Below are 11171 nucleotides of genomic sequence, written 5' to 3'. Positions count from 1 at the left end.
GAGTCTGATGCTGCATCCGGTCAGAATGGGTGGAAATCTGGATGGTTCTAGGTCATTCTAGCACTGGACAGTTTATGTTTAATCTAGGAGAAATCTAGGCAGTTCTTTTCGTGATTTAGGGCAGATAGAAAAAAAGAACAAGTTCAGGACAAAGTCCTTCGAGATGGAAGAGGAAAAGAGCCGAAGCTCAAGATCTTTTCCAGCTCAAGTTTCAGCTCTTCTCCATGTTAGATTTTTACCTCACTGACTCCTCCAATCCTGGGTGCCTATCCCTTTCTCTGAAACCGCCCAAATCCAACAAAAATGCAACAGCAGTTAAAACACCCCCCCCACACACACACACACACATGCACACTCCAAACATAAGGAAAACAGGTCGTTCTGCGTCCTAGCTCTCGCGCCCTTTTCTGGAGCATTCTAACGACAAAAATTCCAGGTTGCTGCGGGGTGGAGGTTGCCCTTCTGCAAAGAAACCTTATTGCTAATGTTGCGGTCTCGCGCCACCTTTCCAAACAGAGCAAATGAACTGCGGATAAAAATGCATCGCAGCAGAAGCTCCTCAATCTCATTCCAGAGAGGCCTGCGGGGGTCGGGTGACTCAAGCTCACGGGGACGAGCCGGGAGCGCTCCCGACTTTCCTGGAACCCAAACGTCCTAGGATTCACCTTCCCCGCCACTGCCGGTCTCTCTCCCGGACCCAGATCAGCCCTCCCTTGGTTCTCGGAGCCCAGGGGGACCGCGGGTTCCACAGCCCCTCACTGGTGCCCAGGACACCGCACCTGTGTGCTCCTGGCCCCGGTCGCCTCCCGTTGCGCACGGGCGCAGCTCCCCGGGGCTCCGCTAGGGGTCTCTCTCGGGTGGCGAGCCGGGTGGGCGGGATCAGCTGACTCTCCCGGCTGCGAGCCCGGCCGCCGCGCTCCAGCTCTGTCAGTTTCCTCGGCGGCGGGAGGCGAGAGCACCTAGAGCACAGCGAGCGCGGGGGCTCTCGGAGACGGCGGCGGCGACGCGGACCCAGCCAGGGCGCGGCGGATCTCCCATTCGCACACAGAGCACACGGTGCCCCAAGCCGGATCACGATGCTGCCCAGCTTGGCACTGCTCCTGCTGGCCGCCTGGACGGTTCGGGCGCTGGAGGTGGGTGCCGCGCCTTGGGAAAGAGACGGGGGAGGCGGGCGCCGGGAGAATCTGATCCTTCTCACCACGGAGCTTGACTCGGGAGAGGCGGGGGACAGTCACGGCTATCCCGCTCTCCGCCGCCCCCGCCTGCGGGTGCCTTGCGCATCGGCGTCTCTGGCCCAGCCCTACCCGGGGACGCCCTACCCGACCGGTGGAGAGGGAGTGGGTGAGGCGCGGGGCTCCCCATATCCGCGCCAGCCCCGGTGAGGGTGAGGGGCCGAGCCCGAGCTCAGACCCTGACTCCTCCCTGCCTCGGGAGCCGGTCTCGGGGATGCTAGAGACACCCAGTTAGTGGGGGGAAGGGGACACGTGTGGAAAACTGAAAGTGCAGAGTCTCTGGATCCGGTACCCCACGAGGAAATCGCCACCCTTCCCCTTCCCTGGAGTCCTGGGGTGGAATGGGGGCAGCTCTGGACGCCGGGGTGCTCCTGGCTTCCCTTTCCTTCCCACCCCCGCCCGACTTCGCTGCGAAGCTGAGCTTTGCTCCTGGCAGCCGCGGGCGGAGGCTGTGCCTGCGCAGCGACCCTCTCCGGAGCGGCGCGGGGTCGCGCACCGCCACCGTCCTCAGGCAAACTTTGTGCATTTCCGTCTCTCCCTTTTGTGTTAAGTTGCAAGTGCTGGGAGGGCTCGGAGAGCTACGGCCACCAGGCACCGTCCTTCAGACTGGACGTCCCGGCCTCTCCGTTGCGCCTCCAGTTTCTCCCAGAGACCGAGAAGGTCCCCGGGAACAAAAGCCGCGACACCCCGCCCTCGCCGTCCAGGACGCGGTGGAGGAGCCCTGGTAGTTTGTGCGCCACCGCGGCTCCCTTCCCCGTGCTGCGCGTCTGTCCCCGAGGGCCTGGGGGTTGCTACTGGGGCCCGCGGTTTCCCACCCCCGCATCACCACCGCCTAGTGCCAATCCAGTGCGGGGCTGCAAAGTCCTCGGAGAGAGGGAGAAAAAGAGAGACCAGAGTGAGGAGGCGTGTGTCTGGAAAGGGCAGTGCCGGGTGGTGGGAGGCTGGGGCTCCCCGTGCCTCAAAGGAGGCGTTTGTCTGATTAAGGTGCGGCCTCCTCAGGGCAGTTCTGGGGACTCTAGCTTAGTCACCCCGGGGGGTGCAGGATGTTGGGGAGGGTCCTCAGGGTCTTTTTTGAAAAGGGTACAGATAAAAGGCTTGAGTAGAGTGAAGATTAAGACGGAGAAGATGGCGCCTCTGCAGTGCAGCAAAGAAAAGCTGTGTGGAGGCTGCAGCCTGTGAAATCCACCCACCACTAGGTGTATAACAAGTCTTCCCCATTCATCCAACTCTCCAACATCCAGCAAAAGGGCTGTTTTTCTTTTTATCCAAAGATGCCTAGAAGTTGTTTGCGTGGCAGCTGGTTGTATTTCGCATCGTTTGTTCCCTTTTCAGCATCTGTGCATTCGCAATGTCCCTTCCCCACCAGACTCACCCTTTTCCCCACCTCATAGTAATTTTCCAAAATAGCAATTTCCGGATGAGTGTTTTCCTGTAATTCCGTGGGGACTGCCCAGGCTATCACACTAGGACGATTTTTATTTATTTATTTATTTTTAGTCCTTAATTTACAAGGTCATTGAACTTTTCCCCCCCTAATTTTTTTTTTTCCCACAAGTGGCCCCAGGATCTGGAAATCACCTCAGGTTGGTTAAAACAGGTTTTTTTTTAGGAGTCTTAAGAATTTAGTGTTCCATTTTTTTAAAGGCTATTTAATCAAGAAAATTCTGATTTCTCTGATGACCTAAAATTTTAATTGTATTATCGTTCAGTTTTTCAAATTTCTTACTATATAAAGACACAATTAAGTAATTAAAAGCATAACTGTAATTTTTGAAGCTCATGTTAAAACTTAAATATTTATTTTTCTTGAGCATTTTTTAAAACTTGTGTAAAGAGAGTCAGGATGTAGGCCAAGAAGAAGAGAATTTTTTTTTTTTGGCTTATGCAATTGCATATCCATTTTCTGCCAACCATTTAGAGATTATCCTGTGGTTATTGTCACCTTTAAAGGGTGAATGTGAGAATCACATCAGTACCTTTTGTGAATCATTGGAAGGATAGGTAATTCACACTAATGAGGCGTGACAGGGCCTTGCGCAGCTCCGCATCCACTGAAGCCTCCGAAGGAAAGGACGAGTTGGCTGCCTTTTGTAAATCACAGAAAATAGATCTGCAGGTGGCTCTGAAATAGAATCAAAGTGAACCAGGGCCGTGATGATGGAGCCTCCTCTTCTCGGGAACCCTCTGTCCCTGGTTTGACATCTTTTCCTGGTCACGCGATTAAGAAACTGTGATGGACACACACCCTTGTTTGCTTGCTTGTTCAGCTCTGTTCTCCTGGAAGTTTTGTTTTCTTGTGTGGAGCTGATAACTACCCACTCGCCTTGGTCGTGGTGGTTTCTTCAGTCCGGAGACCTGCTGAGTAGTGCCACTCTAAGGTGGAAGCCTGCACCCACAGCAGTGAGGCTGAGATTTTGATAGGCCTTCACCAGGAGTCAGTGGCTCCTGCTTGTCAGTGGGAAGCCATGATTACTGACTGGCTATACACTCTCCTGTCACCCCAAGCGATAGCATCCCCCATGACGCTGGCAAGACCCTTAGTACTGCAGACTGTTAGAAGACAGAACTGAAGAAATGAAGAGCTGTACACAAGATGAGACTGGTTCAAAATAAACGGGAAAAATGGCATCAGTCGGCTCCCGATTTGAAGGAAGGGAAGTGAGCTTTGTGGTTAAGGGTCTCTCTTACTGCTAGAGGGCTTCTGTTTTAAGTTTACTGTTTCTGGCACATCAACCCTGTGCATTTATTTGATAATGAGGATTATTATCAGTAATCCTTCACACAGAAGTGAATCAAGAAGTGCTTAATAAAATAATGTACATTACTTCTGCAAAAACTGTGCTGTTTTAAGATTTCCTATGCATCTTTCATTAATAAATTTTCTTTTATCCTCTCTGTCCTTTATGTCAGGCTCTGCAAAATGGACCTGCACGAATACACTTTAAATCTCAAGTTTCCAGAATGTAATGTTAATTTGACTGTTTATGCTTTGTTACTCACCTCCACTGGGTACTGAAGTATATAGGGCGAATAAAACATGCCCATAATTATGAAATAGGAATGTTATATGCAAAAAAAAAAGAAAAGAAAAAGAAAGTACAAATTAAGGGGGGGGGGGAAGTACCCAGTAAGTGGTGTACTGAGAGTGTGGTACAGGATGAATACCTATAGCTAAAAAGATTATAGGGGTGATAGAATTGGATAGTCCTGGGGCATTTCCTCATTTGTAAGTTCCCAGCCAGGTTTGTGGCCCAGGCCTGGGGAAGGAAGGTTAAGTATTCGCGTGGCTGTATTTGTTCACTTACAAACACCAGCGTGTGTGCAGGGCCTTTGTCTTATCTGTGTTCTTTGAGCTTGCTCCAGAGCCAGGCACAGATAAGGCTTTGCATAATGAAAGAAAGAACAAGTGTGGAATTCAGTTCGATTCACCGTCTTATCTATTCATTAGGGGAAATTTTATTGTTTTATTTTTAAGCCAAATCCTGTCTCAGCTCTGACCATCTTTTATATAAACCCCAACTGTCTTTTTCTTCACGGAGCTTCCGTTCTTCTGGGGAGACGGAAAATAAACAGAAGCTGTGACAACTATAGGTTGGACTCTGGAGCTGGGTGGAGAATCAGAAACAAGGAGGGAGGCCATGGCTAAAAGCAGACCAAGACCTCAGCACCATGCTAATCAGTCCAGTAAATGGTAACAGGGCGCCTCCCTCTGCAGCAATGAGCAGCAGCAAAGGACAATTCAACTTCTTAAAGAGGCTTCTATAAGAAATACGATTTTGTTAACCATGACTTCCCAGCCGTGTTTGCATGGCAGACCCATGGAGGTTTTCATGTTTTGTTTGTTTTTGGTTTTTTGTTTCTTTGTTTTTCTGTTTTTGTGCCTGTGTTGGGATCAAATTTGGAGACTTAAGCAAGATGGACAACTACTCTACCACTGAACTACATCCCATCCCAAGGAATCACGAAAAAACAAAACAATAAACAAAAACTCAAGAATGTTGCTAGGGTTCTACCTGCTGCATCAAATAGAAATCCCTGAGGGAAAAAATCCATTAAGGAAAAAAAAAAGAAAGGAAAGAAAATCTCTGGACAATTTTAAAATAGAAGCAGGGATTTGGGGACCAGTTGCAGATGGACCATTTTGAACCACGTTCAGGATTCATTAGGCTGTTCTGCAAACAAAGATGCCAAGTAATGCCATGGAGGCCAGGGTGTGCAAGAAGCGGGGAGAAGGGCAGAGGAAGCCCAGGGCATGTTTCCGTCCTGTTCCTCTCTCCTCAGAGCTGTTAACATCTTGATGTTACCTACGTAGCTAAGGTCACATCCCACTCCCTGGTCTAGATGACCTTGTGGTCCAGAAGGGTGCGTGCCACATAGCACACACCTGCATTTGTGAGGGCCTGGCCAGCAGCCGGTGCTCTGTTTTCAGTTTCCAAACCCTAACCTGATTTAGGGCTTTAGTTTTCATTCTGTTGTTTTCGTTTACTTGACAGTGACATCTTTTCCTTTTCATAGTGGGATCCTAGACACAAACCGTGGAATGAGGATTGATAATAAATACTGTCTTTTGCAAGCGCTCGTGAACACTGTAACCTTCTGCAGCATACGTTTTGTGTCCCACTCTCACGAGTGGGTGGGAGGGGGATGGCAGGCTGACAAGGCTAAGGGAGGGAATGAGCATGCTCCCTGAATGAGAAGCAAGTGTAAGCAATTACTTGTATTGTATTTCAGACTCTGTGGAGACGCTCCTGAAGGGGAATGTTACATGGCTCTTTCCTTAGTTTAACATGGATTGCTTTGGGAAGAGACTATTTATCATGAAAAAAAAAAAAAACCCAATGTTCAGTGATTTTTTTTCTTCAGATTGTTTCATCTAGTAGGTGTGACTGACAGCACCTTTGAGATCAGAATTCACCCAATGCTGGACTAGAATGTCTGCTGTAGTAACTTATTTTAAAACAGATCTTTAAAAAATTATTTGTTTGTTTAATTTGCTTATTTTGCTACTAGTTTTTGAAGAAGCGATATGTCATGGAATACAGAAGAGGTTACAGAGAACTTGGGTTCATAGACATTTAGTCCTAGCTGCAGTACTGGGCAAAGAAGATATTTTATTTAGATTTATTTTGCTTGGTTACTTTTTTATTTTTTGAGATGGGGATCTGTGCTGGCTGGTTTCTGTGGATTTGACACAAACTAGAGTTATCTGGGAAGGCTGTCCCTCCATTGAGAATTGCCTCTATCAGATTGGCCAGGAGGCAAGTGGGGCACACTTTCTTGATTTATGATTGATGTGGGAGGGCCCAGCCAACCATGGGTGGTGCTGCTCCTGAGCACCAAGGTAGTCCTTGGGTGTATGCAAACTGTGGAGTGGGACGCTTCTCCATGGCCTCTGTTTTGGTTCCACCTCCCGGTTCCTACTTGAGCTCCTGTTCTTGGCTGTCCTTGATGATGGGTGGTCATGTGTGTGATGTTGTAAACTCTTTCCTCTGCAAGTTGCTTTTGGTTATAGTTTTATCACAGCAACAGAATCCAAGTTAGGGCAGGTTCCCAAATGGGAGCCAGGTTGCTTGAGCATTCTGGGGCCTGTGTCCCTGAGATATTGGCTATGGTTAAATTGCTGTGCTTTTGTAAATGTGAATAGTAGTTATTTATCATTGCTGAGGGTTAAATTGTTACATGTTTAATATGCTTAAGTGGATAAATTATATTAATATGTAGCTTGATGTACCATCATAACTAAGTGTTGCTGCTTTTATTGAATGGTAGAAAATGAATATATTTTTCTCATCCATAGTTATAGGAAGCTAAAATAATCTTTGTGGTATTTTACTTATTAGAGCAATTAACTTACTTGTTGTCTAATTAAGCATAAGAGGAAGCTGGTAGTTAGTTCGCTACAAGATTCAGTGAGTTTACCCAGGTGTGGCACATGCCTGTAATCCCAGCTCTGAGGAGACAGTGAGAGAACGAGAGAGATTGACAGGTCCAAGCCAGCTTGGGCTACATGGCAAGACTGTGTCAAAAAATTAAAAAAAAAAAAGATTCTACAATGAAACAGCATAGGTAAAAGTTTTTTAAACACCTGTTATAAAATATCATTTATTACATATGTGATTTTATATCTCGGTTGGATTTTTAAAAATATTAGAATAATTCATGTTATGCTCATTGAAGAATTCAAGCAGTACAGAATTGTGCTGGGTTTATAAAAGTGGAAAATGCTCATTTTTAATGCTCTGTATGCTAGCATCCTTCTACGTGTTTAATATTGAGTGAGTTATGCACTGGCTTGATTATTAATGCAGTTATTAACTGGACGTCTTTGGATGCGTGGACAGGCTTAGCTTAGTCTTCAGCTAAATCTTCTCTATAACAAAGAATAATCAGGCTTTGTCATCAGAGCAGAAGTAGAAGATTCAAGTGCCAGCCAAAGAAAGTTGATCCTAGCATGGACAGCTCAATCAGCCTTCATCCAAGACAGGACATGAAGACAGCCTTCCTGTCAGGAAAAGCCGACTCAAATGAGTTTATATAACTGTTACATTGGGGCTATCACGTCCTTAAAAATTAACTATAATCTGTGACTCAGAAACACACGTTGAAATATCAGCAGCTTTGCCCATGTGCTCTCAATTCCGCTCTTTGTCAAAATTAGTCTGATGATATTTGAAACTTTTAGTGCCTAAATCTGAGGGTTCTGTGGTTAGATTATGTGTGCCAACAACATGGAAGGAGCAAGAAGCAAAGGCCTTAGGAGTCCAGATGAGTTCTTAATTGGCCAGCCATGTATTCAGTATTTGGATAGAGGTTGGTTCTAGCTGGAACTACAGAATCCACATTTACTTCTCACCTTACTTAGAGTAGTTACAGGGAGAAAGGAGAGAAGGTCTCAGAACCTTGGGTGTAGGGTCAGTGAACACAAATAAGAAATGAGTATATGTAACACATTAGAAATGGTTTTGTAGACCGTGAATCCTGAGCTGAGTACAGCAATGGACATGGAACAGAACTTGAATCTCCTTCTTTTCAGAGGGTCTGTTTTTTTCTTCTCTAGTTCAAAAGATATTTCAGATTAAAAATTTAACTCTGCAGCTATGAAAAATTACTTTTTTGTGATTTCATGGTTATGAAATTGTTCTTTGTCCGGTTCTTTTATTCGGAGAATCAAATTTATCCTGTGCTCTCAGCTTCTAGAAGGACACATACTGTCTTTATCTTCACTGGAGACAGTGAAGCAGCGAGGCTTTCTAACTGATAGTGATAAATTACTCTTCAGCCTTAGAGGACACTTAGGAGAGTAAGAGATCCGTCAGAGAAAGTCATTTGTGTTAAGTGAAGAAATGTTTTATTGCTCTTGTTGCTTTGCTAAATTTCTAAGCTTTAATGACAGTCATATATCTTAACCCCATGGGGACATTTTGCAAGACAATAAACATGTGACGCTTAATCTTACCCTGGAGGTATATTTGTGTGTTTAAGATCCGCCCTTTCATCCCTTGTTACCAAAATCTCATTTGTCCAGGTTTGCTTTGTTTGCAAGCCTACTTTTTAAAAATTAATTAAAATTAGAATTAATGTTTCATTAGTACACATTCCTAGATGACTGAAAATTATTATTAAAGACATTGCAATGTGCATATTCATTGTGCACAGGACTGTGCCACATGAGGACATTTTCACATTTCATACATGTGCTACATGTGATTATGTTCTCCCCTCCGCTCCCTTCCTTTCTCTTCCCCTCCTGTCCCCTCTGCTCCTTCCTTCCAGTTCCCTTTTCCCCATTAGCTTCCTTGGTCCCCCCCTAGGCAGTTTCACTTCCTCTTTGGCACTTGTTTTTAACACAGCCAGAAGCTCTGGGAACCGCATAGCAGGAGAAAGCATACAAAATTCTTCTTGCTGAAACTGGCCTAATTAACAGTATGATAGTTATTTCTATTTTCCTCTATTTTCTTGCAAACAGTATAATTTCATTCCTTATGACTGAAAAAAAAAAAAAAACCTCCATTGTATACTACATTTTCCTTACCCATTCCTCTGTTGGACCCTGGGTTGGTTCTGTCGCTTAGTTATTGAGACCATTTCTGCAATAAACATTAATATGTCTGCATATATGTAATTGGTATTTTACAGTAACATTAATAAAGCAGTATAAGTGTATTTTTGTTTTTGTTCTCTGTGCTTGGGATTGAACCCAGGGCGTTGTGTATACTAGGTAGGTATTCTACCACTGAGCCATAGCCCTAGTCTGACAGTTTGTTTTTAAAAGACTGATGGTTACCAGGAGATGTGACCAGGTGGCATGGCACACACTTTTAATCCCGGCATGCAGGAGTCAGAGGCAGATGGATCTCTGTGAGTTCGAGGCCAGCCTGATCTACAGATCAAGTTCCCAGACAGCCAGGGCTACACAGAGAAACCTTGTTTTGAAAAACCAAATACAAAAGGAAAAAAAAAAAAAAAAAGAAAGAAAAGATTGCTGGTTAAGGTTAGAACCCAGTTCGATGAGTCTCGTCATGGCGGCTTCACAGCTGTGTGCCTTCTTGTTCCTCTTTCCCACTGGATTTCATTCTGAAGACAGAGTAGAATGGTGTTAGCATTCAGGACTTGGTCCTTAATCCTTACCTGCTCCTGTCATTGGATGAAGTTTCAAAGAACAATTACTTTTTTTAAAAAAATAAATACATTCCTTATATCGTGTAGTATAATTGATAGGCAAAGGTGATCAGGGTAGATAAACATAATTTCTCTGCAGTGTTTAAGTCATTCAATAAAGTCCTCATCTTCTTTTCTGAAATCTCAGCATTTTGGAGACTGAAACTAGTTTCCCAAATGAAAAGCCCCATTTTATAGCAGATATTCCCCAGCCTGATGTTTGGCATGTCTAGAGCAAGTATAGTATTGCCTTTCCAGTATATTAGCTTGAGATGAAATGTTCTCCAGACTCCCCATAGAAATGTCCAAATTTGAAGATTAATTTTTGAGAATATTTCATTCTCAGATACTTGCATATTAAATTATGTAACTCCATTGAAAATTAAAATCCAGTTTTTGTAGAGAAGCTTCTGACTAAGCTTTCTTGCCCCGTATATTAGTTACTTTTCTGTTTTTGTGATAAAATAATGGGACAAAAGCTATTTAAGGCAGAACCTTCCTCTCCCATTCTGGATGTTAAACCCAGGGTCTCATGTGTGTCAGGAAAGTGTTTCCCAAATCGTTATCCCCAGCCATGAAGGAAGGTTTTATTTGACTCATGGGTTTAGGGTACATATCCCCATGACCAGGAAGTCACGGTGGCAGGGATACGAAACCGATAGTCATGTTACATCCATAGTGAGGAAGCGGAGAGATAAATGCTGGTGCTCAGCGTTTTTCTTTTCACGCACGCTGCCATGGCAACCACGTAATGGTACCACCCACATTCAGGATGGGTCTCCCTTCGCCTTTTAAACTCTCTGGAAGCACACCCCACAGACACACCCAGAGTCAAACTTCCTGGTGATTCTAAATCCAGTCAAGTAGACCATCCCGTTCAGAGAGCCTTGATGCACGTGGGTTTGTTGAGAAAAGAAAAATGCATTCTTTCATTGTCCAACAGGAAGCAGCAAGCGGTGCACAGCAGGCTAGAGGTTTAGTTGGGAAAGACGAGGAGGAGAACTCTACCCGGAGATGTGTTGTGGGTTAATATTCTAGGTAGATTGTTTTGAGTGTGTCTGGCAAGATCACAACCCTGAGGTAAGCTGAGGTATCTGAACTGTCATTCACTATAATGTGAAGAAATGACTTCGAGCTGGGGTCTGCTCTGAGGCAATTAAATATTACAAATGAAAGTGGGGACTAGGGGAATATTAATATTGATCGTGCTCATACTGCTTTCTGTAATTGATTGTTAACACCAATGCCTTACATCCAGTACTACTAAATAGCTGATACATA

The 11171-nt window shown here is 45.1% G+C and overlaps 1 protein-coding gene across 6 annotated transcripts in view; it reads left to right on the top strand.

Moving 5' to 3' along the window:
* The first annotated feature begins 893 nt into the window (after nucleotides 1-893).
* App (amyloid beta precursor protein) overlaps nucleotides 894-11171 on the top strand; it is a 221324-nt gene continuing 211046 nt past the window's right edge. For 2 of the 6 annotated variants that reach the window (XM_005345296.3, XM_005345291.3), the window contains exon 1: nucleotides 899-1133. In XM_005345296.3, the coding sequence (XP_005345353.1) occupies nucleotides 1077-1133 (57 nt within the window). In that variant the 5' untranslated portion in view covers nucleotides 899-1076. Of the gene's footprint in view, nucleotides 1134-11171 lie in introns of all 6 variants that reach the window. The other 4 variants (XM_005345292.3, XM_005345294.3, XM_005345293.3 and 1 more) reach the window with 4 other exon arrangements.

Source organism: Microtus ochrogaster, chromosome 2 (genome assembly GCF_000317375.1).
Source record: "Microtus ochrogaster isolate Prairie Vole_2 chromosome 2, MicOch1.0, whole genome shotgun sequence".
Taxonomy (NCBI): Eukaryota; Metazoa; Chordata; class Mammalia; order Rodentia; family Cricetidae; genus Microtus; species Microtus ochrogaster.
Note: the sequence above shows the minus strand (reverse complement) of the source record. Positions and strands in the feature narration are given on the sequence as shown.